Source organism: Protopterus annectens, chromosome 4.part1 (assembly GCF_019279795.1).
Source record: "Protopterus annectens isolate FY-2018-M chromosome 4.part1, PAN1.0, whole genome shotgun sequence".
Lineage (NCBI taxonomy): Eukaryota > Metazoa > Chordata > Ceratodontiformes > Protopteridae > Protopterus > Protopterus annectens.
This window is the reverse complement of record NC_056734.1, coordinates 373316296-373332773: the sequence shown is the minus strand read 5'-3', so window position 1 is coordinate 373332773 and position 16478 is coordinate 373316296. Positions and strand designations below refer to the sequence as shown.

Genomic DNA, 16478 nt, shown 5'->3' with positions numbered 1-16478 from the left:
GTCTCCTGTGCCCGAGGTCGCAGGCTCTTCGGCCCACACCCCGACTACAGATACCGAAGCCACTCTTGGCGTTGAAACTCAGAATATGGACAGGTCCACCTCCACTCAAGGTGTCTTCAGACCTTCCTCTTCTTTCTCCATCAAGGCTTTCACAAAGTCTAAAGCAACCATGCACTCAGCTACACAGGGCCCATCTCCAGGCCCCATGCCTAAGAAACAGATGCTTAAAATGGCTGAGGATTTAATTACTCTAATCAGAGGTTCTCAGCCCCCACGGACAAAGGCCCAGAGTGGAGGAAGATTCCCCCTCCTCTGATCAGGGCTCCATTATTTCAGAGCACTCTGATGATGAGGAACATTCTTACTCCCCTTTTGAAGACTCTGATGCGGAGGAGTCCATCCCTTCTGTATCCCCCCCTGAGGATTTTTCATTTGGGGAAACTTTGCATACCTTAAGGGAACACTTCCACTGGGAAGGCCAGGATTATTCAGATTCCAAGAAAAGGCTCAGGGAATTTCTCTTGTTACCTCAGCATAGACCTCTGGCTATACCTCCTGTCTTGGACATCATAGATGATGTTTACTCGGAGGCCTGCCTTAACCCGGACTCTCTACCTCCGGCTCCAGTTAAGCCTGACAGGTACTACAGGGTTCCTGACTCTCACCAATTTCTTTACAAAAGCCATACTGCTGACCCAGAAACCATCTCACAGGGCCCCAAGGGAGTTAAGGCCTCCATTGCCAAAAATCCATTGCCTTCCGAGAGAGATTCCAGATCCTTAGAAAGGTGGGGGGAAAAGGTATATACCTTGGCTACCTTATCCATGAGAGCCTTAAACTGTCAGTTTCATATGCTAAAATACCAACAGTTTTTGTTATCGCAATTGAAGAGTAAAATGTCACAACCTGAACAACCAGACTTGAAGGAGTTGCAGGATGTGATGCATAGTGCAGAACAAGTGGGTAAGCATACCTTACAGTGTGGTTTTGATGCTCTAGAGGCCTCGTGTAGAGCTGCTGTTACAAGATCAGTCATACGTAGGCATGCCTGGCTCAAGGAACAAGCCTTGCCTGGTCATGTCAAGGCTAAATTACTAGACACCCCTCTTCAAAAGGATGTATTATTTGGTGCTAATGCTGAGGAGGTATTAAGGAAAATGGAGGAAAAGGCTAAATCAATGCAAACTGTGAAAGAATTTCTACAGGTTCAACCCCCACGTTTTAGTAGAAATTGGCCTTCCAAAAACTGGTCCTTTCCTGCCACAGACAGACCCCAAAGAGGCAGATACAGGCGCTCGAGGGGCAGAGGACAATCCCAAGGATCGTATAGAGGCAAACAATGGCAAGCTCTTACACAAAGAGGTGGTGAGGACAACTCGCAATCCTTCAGAAAGCAAACCCATTGACTTTCCCCTTCGCATGCCAACCAGGTTTCAAATGGCAGCCCCCTTAGGAGGAAAATTGGCATGTTGTCACAAGGGACAAATGGATCCTGGACATTATAAACAGAGGCTACAAATTCCATTTTCACACCCACCCAAAAATGAGGGGCATGCCAAACCTGCCACACAATCAAAGGGCAGAGGCACAAAAACAAATTACAGATCTCATAAACATGAAAGCTATTCAAGAGGTACCTACGCATGAACAAGGTCAAGGTTTTTATTCCAGGCTATTTCTGGTGCCAAGGAAGGGAAAAGATTGGAGACCTATTTTGGATCTATCCATCCTAAACACATTTCTACTCGTACCAAAATTCAAGATGCTCACTCTACAGCAACTTCTTCCCATGCTGGGCAAGGAGTCTTTGCTGGTAACATTGGACCTCAAGGAGGCATACCTGCATGTCCCAATCAGACAAAAGTGCAGAAGGAACCTCAGATTTCTTGCAGGTTCAACCCATTATCAATTCTCTGCATTGCCCTTTGGCTTATCTACTGTGCCCAGAGTATTCATGAAATGCCTGGCATCAGTAATTGCCTACTGCAGACTTCAAGGGATACAAATATACCCCCTATTTGGACGACTGCCTGATCCAAGCGGACAGCAAGCATATTCTTCTGAAACATCTGGCTTATGTAATAATGTTATTGAAATCTCTGGGATACACAGTCAACAAAAAGAAATCAAGGCTAATACCCTCTCGGAAGATAATTTTCCTGGGTGCCAATTTGGACACAAACACCCAGATGGCCTACCTCACGCCAGAGAAGCAGGGGCAACTAATACAATACTTCAGAACACTAGCAAATTGCACCAGGCTGACTGCAAGGAAAATCCTGCAGGCTCTGGGATTCATGGCATCTTGCATTTTACTAATCCCATGTGCAAAGCTGCATATGAGGAAACTACAATGGTACCTGAAAAACATATGGTCTCAACACAGCCACAGTTTGGAAACAATAATACCACGAATTCCATGTCTGCAAAAGGAATTTCTGTGGTGGGCTCAAGCATGTCAAACAAACATAGGTCTTCCATTCAGCAAGCCTCAAGCAAATCAAGTCATCACAACAGACGCCTCGGACTACGCCTGGGGGGGCGCACATGACAGATCGGTGCATTCAGGGCAAATGGTCCCAAAAAGAAAAGCACCTTCACATCAATCAAAAAGAAATGCTAGCAGTAATAAATGCTATTATAGCTTTCAAGGGCCTTCTACAACCAGGCCAATCATTGATAAGAACGGACAACACCACAGTTATGTGGTACATAAACAAACAGGGAGGAACACATTCTTACCCCCTATGCAGACTGGCCATGTCACTTTGGAACATAGCCATGGACTTACAAATGGAACTACAAGCACAGTACTTGCCAGGCAAGGAAAACACGCTGGCAGACAACCTAAGCAGGAATATGACAGATCCACACGAATGGAGATTGCATCCAAAAGGTTTTACAGAAATAATCCAAGAATGGGGAGGGCCAGACATAGATCTCTTTGCCTCCCACAAGAATCACCAATTGACAAAATTCTGCTCAAGGATCTTCCATCCAAAGGCCTGGAGAGTGGATGCTCTTTCTTTCAGTTGGACATCTGACAGTTTATGCCTTCCCTCCTCTTCCTCTGCTGCCCAAAGTTCTATTAAAGACCAAAGCAGACAGACCAAAGATGATTCTCATTGCTCCGGACTGGCCAAGGCAACACTGGTACCCACTACTGAGGAGTCTTGCGCATTCCCCACCATGGACCCTGCCTCTAATGCCTCCTCTTCTGACTCAGCACAGTTTCAAAACTCTTCACAGCCAATCTAGCCGCATGGAAGATTCCTTAGCATCTCAACAGGCCCTACTCTCCAAGGAGGTGCAGGATGTCATTTTGGAGGCCAGAAGGCCAACTAGAAAAGCTTACTCTGCAAAATGGAAACGTTTTTGTGTCTGGAATGAGAAAAAGGGCCAGGATCCTGGAAAACTGAATTTACCTCAAATACTACAATATTTGGCTGAACTGCTAAGCAGTGGACTTTCTCCTCCATCAAAATACATGCCTCAGCCATTTCTGCAGAATACAACACTGATCCACCTTTATTCTCTCATCCTCTCTTAAGACAGTTCCTCAGAGGGGCTAAGAATTTAAGGCCTCCAAGGAAACAATCAATACCTGCTTGGGATCTTAATTTCATCCTGGAAAAATTGACCTTGCCTCCCTTTGAGCCAGCTGCCTCATCAGATTTGCAATATTTGTCCTGGAAAACAGCTTTCCTTCTAGCTATCACCTCAGCTCGTAGAGTTTCAGAACTACAGGCTCTCATGGCTGTCCAGCCTTTTATCATCTTCCATCAGGACAGAGTTTCCTTACGAACCAACCCATCCTTTATGCCTAAAGTGGTATCAAGGGTAGCTTTAAATCAGGCCATACATTTACCTACTTTTTATCCTAATCCTCAAAACAAAGGGGAGAGATTACTACATTCCTTGGACATCCACAGACAGCTGCGTTATTATTTGGACAGAACAAAGCCTTTCAGAAAATCAGAACAGCTCCTTGTGGCCTATGCGGTAGGAGCTCAAGGGAAGCCAATTTCCAAACGGACAATCTCAAAATGGATAGCTCACTGCATACGCTTTTGCTATTCCTTTCATGGCAAAACTGTTCCTACAAGCATTAGAACTCATTCCACCAGGGCCACAGCCACCTCTGCAGCCTTTCTCAGAGGAGTTCCTACCAAGGATATTTTGGAAGCAGCCACTTGGAGTTCTGTGCATACCTTCTCCAAGCACTACAACCTACCATTATACTCCAAATCTAGAGCAGGCTTTGCCACGGCAGTCTTGCAGGGCATTTTAGCTCCTCCTAGTTCCAACTAGTGCCTACCACCCCTTTCTTAGCTTTGGGATTCTACCCATCTGTTATGACTGCAGCTGTATGCACGATGAACATAGTACAGTTTTGTACCTACCATAAATGTAGATGTTCTAGTGCTAATACAGCTGCAGTCCAGGTTTCCCTCCCTCCTTCCCCTCTTGAAACAGGCCTATAGGCTAACACATCCTCATACAACCTGATTGGGTTTTCATTTATGATGTATTTGCTTGCAGTTACTGTATTTTGATTATATAGCACTGCATTATCACACAAATTTATTATTGCCTCCCTTCTGGGGGCACCTGACATCTGGGGCAAGAAAAACTGAAGAAAATGGCGTCGGCTGGTTCCTTTATACCCCTGTCGCACTGACGTCAGGGAAGAAGCGACGACAACCGACGCTGGACCTAGACTTTGGAATTCGGCCGACCGAGGACCCGCCTGACGGCAGGAGAACCCATCTGTTATGACTGCAGCTGTGTTAGCACTCGAACATCTACATTTATGGTAGGTACAAAACTGTACTTTGCCTCTTCCCTGACGTCAGTGCGCAGGGATATAAAAGATGCAGCTGACGCCATTTTTTTCAGTCTTTCTTGCCGTGCGGTGCCCGAAGCAAAAGCAGTTTGCAAGTGCCGTTTGGCCGACTCCTGAGATTTTCAAATCAGAATTTCAGAACCGAAGTCTTCATTAAAGCGAAGTACCCCATTGGGGAAACTTTTTTCTTGCTCCAGACCGATGTCAGAAAAAGTTAACAATTGTATTTCTTGTGGGAAGCAAATACCTCATAAGGATTTTCACTCTTACTGTATTCCTTGCCTAGGCCATGATCACAATGTTGCTAGTTGTCTGTTTTGTGCTAGATTCAACCAACGCACTATCAAGCGTTGGTTCGATTTTGCATTTCATTACTTTGGCCTAAGATTTAATTATATAATGCCGTCGGACCAGCAGACAACCGGTGTTTACAAAAAACGCAAGGACAAGGATAGGCATCAGAGGTCCAAAACCGACAACGAAGCCTCTACTAGGCCAGTTGCTGGTTCTCAGTGAGGCACTTTCGCAGCCCCTGGCGCCCGCTACCAACTCCCACGTGGAGCCGACTGGTCTCTGGATACACAAGGTATTGGACACTCTGAAATCATTCCCTCAGATGGGTCCGGAGCCGCTGAGCAGACATCTGCTTCTGAGGGTGTCTTCAGACCTACACAACTATATATTAAGCCATCTTCAGCTTCAAAGACAAACAAGTACAGCATTCTCCTACTCGTACTTCCATGCCTAAAAAAACAGATGCTCAAAATGGCCGAAAACCTAATTACTTTGATCAGGGGCTACCATCCCCCTCCTGATAAGAGGCCTAGGCAAGATAGAGTATGATTCTTCTGATCAGGTATCCATTTCCTCTCATTCTCCTTCTGAACAGGATTACTCCATGCTTCCCTATGAGGAATCTGATGCTGAAGAATCCATTCCTTCAGCCTCTCCTCCTGAGGATTATTCTTTTGGGGAAACCCTGCATACTATGAGGGAGCATTTCCACTGGCAGAGCCAAGATTATTCTGAATCTAAGAAAAGGCTCAGAGACTTTCTGCTACTTCCTCAGCACAGACCCCTTGCTATTCCACCTGTTCTAGACATTGTAGATGTATTTTCAGAGTCCGGCCTGTCCCCTGACTCTCTACCCCCTGCACCTGCTAAACCAGACAGATACTACAGGGTCCCGGATTCTCATAAATTCCTATATAAAAACCCCGCTGCTGACCCAGAAACTATATCTCAGGGTCCCAAGGGGGTTAAAGCTTCCACTGCAAAAAAACCCTGTCCCCTCTGATAGGGATTCTAGGGCTCTTGACAGATGGGGGGAAAAGTGTACACTTCTGCTACCCTGGCTGTAAGGGCTTTAAATTGTCATTTTCATATGCTTAAATATCAGCAATATTTAATGTCACTGCTTAAACAGAAAATGTTGACAAATACTGAAGGTTCAGAGAGCAAGGAAATGCAGGATTTATTGCATGCAACTGAACAAGTGGGAATGCATACTTTGCAATGTGGTTATGATTCACTGGAGGCCTCTTGCAGGGCCGCTGTTACAGGTTCAGTTATTAGAAGGCATGCTTGGTTAAAGGAACAGAATCTGCCTGATCATGTTAAAGCAAAATTATTGGAGCACCATTACAGCATGATACTTTGGTACTAAAGCAGAAGAGATGTTGAAAAAAATGGAGGATAAAGCAAAATCCATGCAGACAATCAAGGATTTCTTACAGGTTCAGCCACCCAGGTTTAGCAGGAACGGGCCTTCTAAAAATTGGTCCTTTCCAGTGTCAGACAGACCACAAAGAGGCAGATACAGGCGTCCCAGAGGCAGATCTCTGCCCCAAGGCTCATACAGGTCTAAACAATGGGGCGCTCCTGCCTCCAAAAGCGGAGAAGATAATCACAACCTTACAGGAAACAGTCCTAATGACTTTCTTCTACCAGTCCCAAGCAGTTTTCTTTTGACAGCCCGCTTAGGGGGAAAGCTAGCACTTTTTTCATCAAATTGGCAAATGGTTACCCAAGACAAATGGGTCCTGAACAGTGTCCCAAGGCTACAGATTCCATTTTCACACTCTGCCAAGGTCAAAGGGCATGCCAGACCTGCCACACAATCAATGGGCAGAGGCACAAAAGCAAATTACAGCCCTCATGGACATGAGGGCCATTCAGCAAGTACCTCAGCAAGAGCAGGGGCAAGGATTTTACTCCAGACTTTTCCTAGTACCCAGGAAGGACAAAACCTGGAGACCAATACTGGACCTGTCTATACAAAATACATTTCTGGAAGTTCTAAAATTCAAGATGTTGACTGTACAGCAGCTACTGCCCATGCTGGGCAAGAGGACTTGGCTCGTAACTTTGGACCTAAAAGAGGCATACCTGCATGTCCCAATCAAACAATCTTGCAGAAGATACCTCAGATTCATAGCTGGCTCAATGCACTACCAATTCTCTACACTGCCCTTTTGCTTATCTACTGCGCCCAGGGTCTTCACAATATGCCGGTCACCAGTAATTGCGTTTGGTAGACAAAAAGTAATTCAAATATATCCGTACTTGGACGACTGCCTAATTCAAGCAGAGAACAAAGACACTCTTCTAAAGCATCTGGCATTTGTAAAAAGATTACTAATTGGCCTAGGGTACACAGTAAACGAAAAGAAATCAAAACTAGTGCCCTCTCAAGATATAATATTCCTGGGTGCAAGCTTAAATACAACTGCCCAGATGGCTCATCTCGCGTCAGACAAGCAAAAGCAACTGACTACTTACTTCAAGAAATTGGCAACAAAAACCCACTTATCTGCAAGGAAAATCCTGCTGGCCTGGGTTTCATAGCATCCTGCATTCTACTAATTCCATATGCCAGACTGCATGAGTGTTTGGACTCAGCATTGCCACAGCCTGGAGACAGTAATTGCACTCATTCTCTGCCTACAACAGGAGTTTCGATGGTGGGCAGAAGCCTGTCACCACAACAAGGGTCTGCCATTCAGTTTACCCACAGCCAGACAGACACTGACAACAGATGCATCAGATTATGCCTGGGGGGCCCATATGGCAGGAAAATGTATTCAGGGCACATGGCCTGCAAACCAGATGCATCTTCACATCAATCAAAGAGAGATGCTAGCTGTTCAAAATGCCCTGACAGCTTTCAAGGACCTGCTTCATCTAGGACAGTTACTGATACAGACACTATGGTCATGTGGTACATAAACAAGCAGGGAGGTACACATTTCTACCCCCTCTGCAGACAAGCAATGACCTTATGGGACACAGCATTGGCTTTTCAAGTTCACCTGCAAGCACAATTCCTGCCAGGAAAAACAAATACTCTGGCAGACGAACGAAGCAAAAACCTCATGGATCCCCATGAATGGAAACTGGATCCACAAGTCTTCGGCATGATAATAAGGAAATGGGGATGCCCAGACATAGATCTATTTGCCTCCCCCCACAACTGTCAATTGCAGAGATTTTGCACAAGGATTTATCACAAGCAAGCATGGAAAGTGGATGCCCTATCATTCAGCTGGAAAAATCTAACAGTATATGCTTTTCCCCCTAACTGCCTGTCCTTCCCAGAGTACTCCTAAAGGTCAGACAAGAGAAGCCAAAAATGATACTGATAGCACCAGACTGGCCACGCCAGCACTGGTACCCAATCCTAAGGAGCTTGTCTCAAGGTCCAGCATGTATATTGCCTCAAACGTCTCACTTGCTGACCCAACAAAATCAGATCCTGCACAGCCAACTCAGGACCTTAAATCTGGCAGCATGGCGGATAATGTAGCCATTCAGAACACTCCACTTTCAAAAGCTGTTATGGATGTTGTCTTGGAGGCCAGGAGGCCCAGTACCAGAAAATCCTATACAGAAAAATGGAAGAGATTCTTTGCTTGGAACCAGGAACAGGGCATTGACACATCTGTACCAAATATTCCTCAGATTTTCCAATACCTAACTGAGATGCTGAACAAAAGCCTTTCTTTCTCATCAATTAAGATTCATGCCTCTGCCATTTCAGCCCATTACAATACGGAACCACCTATCTTTTTTCATCCTTTAATAAGGCAGTACCTCAGAGGGGCCAAAAGCATTAGGCCTCCAAGGAGAGCACCAATTCCGGCCTGGGACCTCAATTATGTTTTGGAAAAACTCGCACTGCCTCCTTTCGAGCCAGCATCAACAGCAGATATAAAATTCTTATCCTGGAAAACAGCTCTGCTCCTAGCAATAACCTCTGCAAGGCCAGTCTCGGAGGTACAAGCACTCATGGCTGTGAAACGTTTCATCATTTTTCATCCAGACGGGGTTTCTCTGAGGACAAACGCTACATTTATGCCTAAGGTGGTGTCCAGTGTGGCCCTCAACCAAACCATTCACTTACCTACCTTTTACCCAAATCCACAGAACAAGGGTGAGAAAATTCTGCATTCTTTGGACATACACAGGCAGTTGCGCTTCTACTTGGACAGAACTAAAGCTTTCAGAAAGACTGAGCAACTTTTAGTGTCATATGCTGCAGGATCACAAGGAAAGGCTATCTCAAAATAGACTATTTCTAAATGGATAGGCCATTGCATCCGTTTCTGCTATTTTCAACATGGCAAATTAGTGCCTAAGGGCATTAGGCCTCATTCCACCAGAGCAGCAGCCTTCCTCAGAGTACCAACCAAAGATATCTTAGCGGTTGCAACTTGGGGTTCAGTGCACACCTTTACAAAGCACTACCACTTGCCTCTCTACTCTAAGTCCAGAGCAGGCTTCGCCTCTCCTAATCCTATTTAGCCCAGCCACCCATCCTCAGCTTTGGGATTCTACCCAAGAGTAATGACTGCAACAGTGAAACACGATGAACATAGTACAGTTGTGTACCTACCATAAATGTAGATGTTCGAGTGTAGTCACTGTTGCAGTCCAGGTTACCCACCCACCATCCCCCCTTCTCTTTGCTGGGACTCATCTGCACTTCTCTATCCTATACAACCTTTTTGGTGTATTTGCTTGTAGATGAAGGAAATGTTATTTTTGTGCATGCATTTCTTGGCATATTTTTCAGCCTACCAATTTGGGGCACCTGACATCTGGGGCAAGAAAAACTGAAGAAAATGGCGTTGCTGCATCTTTTATACCCCTGGCGCACTGACGTCAGGGAAGAGGCGACAGCAACCGACGCCGGACCTAGACTTTGGAGTTCTGGCCGACTGAAGGTAGCCTGCCAGCAAGATAACCCAAGAGTAATGACTGCAACAGTGAATACACTCTAACATCTACATTTATGGTAGGTACACAACTGTACTTTCTGCAGGGCCTCATAGCCACTCCAAGCTCTATTTAGGCCCAGCCACCCAACCTCAGCTTTGGGATTCAACCCAAGTGTAATGACTGCAACAGTGAAACATAATGAACATAGTACAGTTGTGTACCTACCATAAATGTAGATGTTCGAGTGTATTCACTGTTGCAGTCCAGGTTACCCTCCCACCATCCCCCTTTTTCTTTGTTGGGACTTATCTGTACCACTCTATTCTATACAACGTATGTGGTGTATTTGCTTGTAGATGAAGGTTATGTGCATGCTTTTTTATGATCATAATTTTTACAGCCTACCCCTTTTGGGGGCACCTGACATCTGGGGCAAGAAATACTGAAGAAAATGGCGTTGGCTGCATCTTTTATACCCCTGGTGCACTGAAGTCAGGGAAGAGGCGACAGCAACCGGACCAGGGCTTTGGAATTCAGGCCGACTGCGGGTAGCCTGCCGGCAGGATAACCCAAGTGTAATGACTGCAATAGTGAATACACTTGAACATCTACATTTATAGTAGGTACACAACTGTACTTTCCTGGTGCTGCCATGACTGTGCTGAGATGACAGCTTTGCTGTATATGTGATGGGGGTCATGCAGTTATAAAAATTCTGATGAATGGAAGCCCATGTTAGTTCTTCAGTTTTTGAGTATGCATGCTGTAGTTAGATTCCATGAAGAGGGCATTATGTACATTATTTGAAGATGAACTTGTAGTTCATGTATCTTGCATAATAAATAGGTGGTTAATTCTTCCTTTCTGACAATAAATTGCTTAAGTCTCTCAAAAGAAATGGTCATCTTTCAGGCCAGTGACTAAGGAATGGACTGCTGTATCTCGTATATTAATTCCTGAATTTGGGTTGTGGGGATTTTCGTAAGATTTCCAGAATAATTTTACCCAAGTTTGTGATATTGTAGGGTATTAAATGTTTCTTAAATGTGTAATAGTTTTATAATTTTGGAATTAACTGACAAGTGTATGTATTGAAAATATAACAAAAATGTTAAAGACAAAACAGAAACGCCTCCTATATGCCTCAACGACCCAGTCTGCTCAGGCATTGGCCACCTCTGCAACATTCCTTTGGCATTCGTCAGTAGATGACAGCTGTGCAACAGCCACTTGGAGAAAGTGGCTAGGGTGTCCAAGTATTACAAGGTAGACATTACCTCTTAAATACTTTTTTCTTTAGGGCCATAATCGTAGAGTATGCTTTTGTCAGGGACCACCCAACCTGAGAGATGGGGGAAAGATCTACCTGTACTAAGGGTGTCACAGTTGTTTACAGATCTTTCATTGCAAGACAAAGCTTTCATATCTGGTAACAGTTGAACATACTTGGTAAATTTTCCCTCCCAGCAGTTCACCCTGGACACAATGGGGAAGCTTACTTTTACCTTGTGTTTGATTCTAAGAGCTCATCTTTTCCTAACTCCATGCTGATTATGACCAGTCCTGCAACTGTTTCTTGTAGCTTGGTTATTTGGCCTACATATCTTGGCAAAAGCTGAGGACTGGAGAGCTAGGAGAAGCACAGAGTTATGGGAGCTGATGACAAGTTAAGGAAGTTCAGGTCCCAATTTGTCCTAGTGCCTTCATGCAGTCCTACCTGCTACTGAGGATGTCACATTTCTTATACTAAGATAATTATTTTGTATTGTGTGCAGATCCTTCTTTCATCTGCTCCACTAACTCACTTTTATTTGTTCTACTGAACAGGATTAAGAGGATGGCTGGGATGAAGGAATCTCAGATCAGTGCTGAAATTGAGCTGTTGCCAACCAATGACAAGAAAAAATGGGCACGTCCACCCATCTCCATGAACTTTGAGGTAAGTAAATGAAATCTTTTGAGAGTGTAGGAGAAAATGGAATTAGGAACTTGGTAAGTATTTTAACTACTAGTCACTGCTTTGTTTCCATCATTTTCACCAATAAGTAAGCCTTACTGATTGTTGTTTTGAGTAAAAGGAATGTAACTGTATTACTATCTGACAAAGGTTCTTAAGTTGTGAAATTCATATTCTACCATGTTCATGGAGGAGACAGATCTTCTTTATATTCACTGTTGTAGTGCTGACTCTTGTTACTCGATCCACAAAAGGCCTAACGTCTGGGCCAGGTCCATACCTTTGCATCTTTTTCCCCTCATTCAGTTGGCCAGATGTCATGATAGCCAGGTGGGAGGGCATCTGTGGTAAGAGAAATATCCCTGTATGCCATCTTTAGGTCCTCCTTCCTGCATTTTTGTGAAAAGAGCTGTAGTCACTGTACCAGGCATTGCCAGTTCATTCGTTCAGCATGGCTTCCATGGTACAGATAAGTACCCCAATGGGGAAATATCTGTTGATATTTTATTTGCTTACTAAACAGTGGCTTTAGGAATCCAGTTATTGCTACTGTGTTTTGTAGGTTGCTAGTTGTCAGATGCCATGTTATATGTCAGTATCTAAAGTAACCAAATGCATCTCTTATTTGAATAAAAAAAGTTTCCCATGAAAACTTTGGTCTGCTTCTGTTTGGGCACAAAAGAGCATTGCCTTTTGCCCCTGTTGTGTAAGGTTCAAGCAGAAGGCTTTTTTTTTGACAAAGGAGAATAAAATGCTTCCAAGTCTACTATAGTCACACAAAGGCTGCATGTCTTGTCTCAGTCCCCCATGCTGTCAGCAAAATCATCCATGGGCATTCCACCTAAACAGAAATGCCTATGAGAAGAGGAAGGCTGTGGTGGGTAACTATACTGATCAAGTCCCGGGATCCCAGTAGGCTGGGGACATCTTGCCTGGTGAGGTGGTTTCAGTCTCCATTCTGGGCACCATCTTGGATTGAGACATATGGTGATGCCCCAGTGGAGAGTTTGATACTGCCAGAAGAAAGCACTTCCTCCTGATCTCAAGATGTTCAGCTGACAGCCTGTCTGGAATCCTCCCTGTGAGAATCTGGTTCCAATGTCCATATTCTGATAACAGAAGACAGTAGCACTCTACCTTCATTTTTTGTACACAAGGATGTTTACTTCCCTTTCTGAAGTAATTGGCTGCTGTCAGCAACTGTCAGAGGTTGCCACCGTCTCTTAAGAGCAGGCATAAGGCTTCCACGTCCTGGACATCTGCTGTCTTGTCTCTGGCTGATGTGTGCAAATGTCCCCTGACTCACCATGGCCCCCTTGCCAGGTTTGAGGCTGGTGCAGAATGCAAGATTACATATTCCTTAAGCACCTTCAGGTTCTTGCAGATTAGTGAAGTATGGCCCCTTAATCTGATTCTTCAGACTTGGGAACAAACAAACTGGCTTATTCAGATCAAATGTTTTCCTCTCATTTTAGATGCATACAAATGTCTTTTGGGGACACAATCTCCAGGTTGATTGAGTTCTTTAAGTGGGATTGTGCTCAGGTCTCTTGAGATTCGTAAGAGGTACTGTGAGTTGCTGCAGATGGAATCTCCTAAACCTTCTGTTTTGGCTGCTTTGTTGGATGTCTTTTCCAATGCCTCTAAATCTCCAGACTCTCAGCCCCCTGCTACCAAGAAATCAGATTGGTTTTATAGGGTGCCTGAAGACTGTAAATTTTTGTACAGGTGTCCTGCTGCTGACCCCACAGTGGTGTCTGTAGCCTCTAGACAAATCCTTTCAATTGCTTCCTTCGTCCAAATTACTGCCCTCTGATAAAGGTAACGGAACCATGGTAAGGCTAGGTAAGAAGGTTTATACCTCTGCTTCCTTGGCTTTTAGGGCTAATTGGACCCATGCGTGCAGGTATGTGTTGGCTATCCTATCTCAGGCTTGTTGGGTTATTTCTGATCTTCCAGATTCTGAGAGTAAAACTTCTGGTATTTCCTTATTTGGAACCTCCTCCCAGGTGGCTCATAATTCTATAAAATGTAGTTATAATGCAGTAGATACTTCTTAGACTGCTGCTTTTGGGTCAGTGATGAGGTATTATTGGCTTCAGCCTCAATCTTTGCGTAATGATATCAAGGGTAAGTAGATGGATGCCCATCTGGACAATAAACACTTGCTTGGTGAAGCTGCTGCTGATTTAAGTCCCTTCATGGTAAGGGAAAGACTTTACAGGAACTCAAACATGTTTGTTTCTCCTGTTCCTAAATTTCAAAGAAACTACCCCAATAAGCCAGCCTTTGTTTGCAGGCAGTCTCCCCCTCTTCCCAAGGGCAAAATGAGTGCAAGCAGGCTCCTTCTGCTAAGGCTACTCAGACTTCAGTGCCTCAGAAGTCGTATTTTCCAGGGAAACCAGGTGGTGCCTATTCTGTTCTTCCCAGAAACTTTCCTCTTTCTTTTTGTCTCTCTCTCTCTTCCTGTTTGGCTACAGATTACTCATGATTCCTGGGTTCTGCCCATTATTTGCCAGGGGTATTTCATGGTGTGGAAATCCCTTCCCCCTTTTATGGGTGTTCCTCAACCCTCTTTGGAACAGCGCTCATTTTTTCCCAAAGGTGCTTCTGGATCTTTTGACTCTGGGTACTATTCGAGAGGTTTCTATGTCCCAAGGGGTGAGGGTGTTTTACTCCAGGATGTTTCTAGTACCTAATTAGGAGAGTACTTGAAGGCCAATTCTAGACCTCTCTCATCTGAACACTTTTCTGAAAGTGCCCACTTTTCAAATGTCCTTTCAGACTTTGTTCCCTCTTTTGCTTCCTTGGGCTTGTATGGTATGTCTGGATATCAAGGATGCTTATCTCCATATTCCGATCCATCCCCTTTTCAGGAAGCTTGTGTTTCTCAGTTGTTTCCTGGCATTTTCATTTCTCTGCTTTGCTCTTTGGCCTTTCTACTGCCCCAAGGGTATTCCTGTGATTGTCTTTTGCTGCATTCTGGGGATCCAAGTATTTCCTTACTTGAACGACCTGTTGTTTCAGGCATCCTTTCCAGAGATCCTGTTGCAAAATCTCCATTTCACCATTTCTCTTCAGAGCCTGTGGTTTACAATAAACTTCAAAAAGTCTTTTCTGACTCCTCAGCACCATGTTTTTCTGGGTTGCAGGATTCTGGCAGTGCCTTTGTTGGCATCCCTGCCTCCTCCCAAGACCTTGGCCCTCATCTCCTTCTTTCAAGCTCTTCTTCCTCTGGCTTCCATTATAACCAGGGAGTTTGAAAGCTCTGGGTTTCATAGCATCCACCAGCCCTATGATCCCTCTGGCCAAACTTCACATGAGAAAGTTTCAGTGGTTCCTGAAGTCAGTTTGGCTTCGACTTGCTAATCCCCTAGAATATGTAGTTCCTCTTCTACCTTGTCTCAAGAAGGAACTCCACTGCTGGATCCAGCAGTTGTCTCTAAATCCAGAGCTCCCTTTTATCCCCCTCTTCCCTCTCAGCAGCTGTTTAGATGCTTTATTTGTGGGATGGGGAACAGCTTTTGGCTCCCTAATGGTGCAATGAGTGTGGTCACCTCTTCAACAAAAGGAGCACATCAGTGTCTGAAAGATAAGAGCCCTTTTGCTGGCTCTTCAAGCTTTTCGTCCTCTCTTCTCCCCAGGACCTCTCAAGGTGTTTACAAGACAACACCACAGTGATGTGATATGTAAACAAACAGGGGAAACAAGATCTTATCTTTGTCAGTTCACAGTCCCCGTATGGAATCTTGCTGTCCAGTATCAAGTGACTTTTCAGGCAGCTTACATTCCCTCAGGTCAAAACATTGTGACAGACATCCTGAGCAGGTCCTTAACTCAGTCCCATGAATGGGTGCTTCATAGGGATGTGTTTCTTGATATTGTCCACTGGTGTGGTACTCCAGTAGATCTGTTTACCTCCCCCTTCCATCTGAACAGACAGCTTCCTCTATTTTGTGCCAGATTCCCAGGTCCTCTGGTGTGGAGGGTGGATGCCCTTTCTCTTTCTTGGAAGGGGATGTTTCTTTATGCGTTCCCTCTCCTTCTCCTCATTCCAAAAGTCTTGTTTAAAATTCCCTAGGATGCCCCCAGAATCTTGTTGGTGACTCCCTTTTGGCAGAGACAGCATTGGTTCCCTCTTCTGCATTTAGCCAAGGGCAGTCATCACAAGTTACCTCACAGGATGGACCTATTCGTACAAGACAAGGGATCATCCATTCCCACCTGTCCACTCTTCAGCTGACACTGTGGGTGATAGGATTTTGATTCCACATAGACACCTTTTTTCTGAGGCCAGGAAACCCAATACAAGGAAATCCTACTTATCCAAATGGAAGAGGTTTTTCTGTTGGGTGTCTGTCTTGTAAGCTGGATCCACTTTCTGTGGATGTTCTTTTGGTTCTCTTGTGTGTGAATTGCTCAGTGCTGGGTTGGCTTCTTCTGTTAAGGCCCACT

General features: G+C 44.7%; 1 protein-coding gene across 1 annotated transcript in view; it reads left to right on the top strand.

The window, feature by feature from the left end:
* AP2M1 (adaptor related protein complex 2 subunit mu 1) overlaps positions 1-16478 on the top strand; it is a 1300958-nt gene that overhangs the window by 1210741 nt on the left and 73739 nt on the right. The window contains exon 16 of the mRNA XM_044070763.1: positions 11894-12005. Within this exon, the coding sequence (XP_043926698.1) occupies positions 11894-12005 (112 nt within the window). The remainder of the gene's footprint in view (positions 1-11893; positions 12006-16478) is intronic.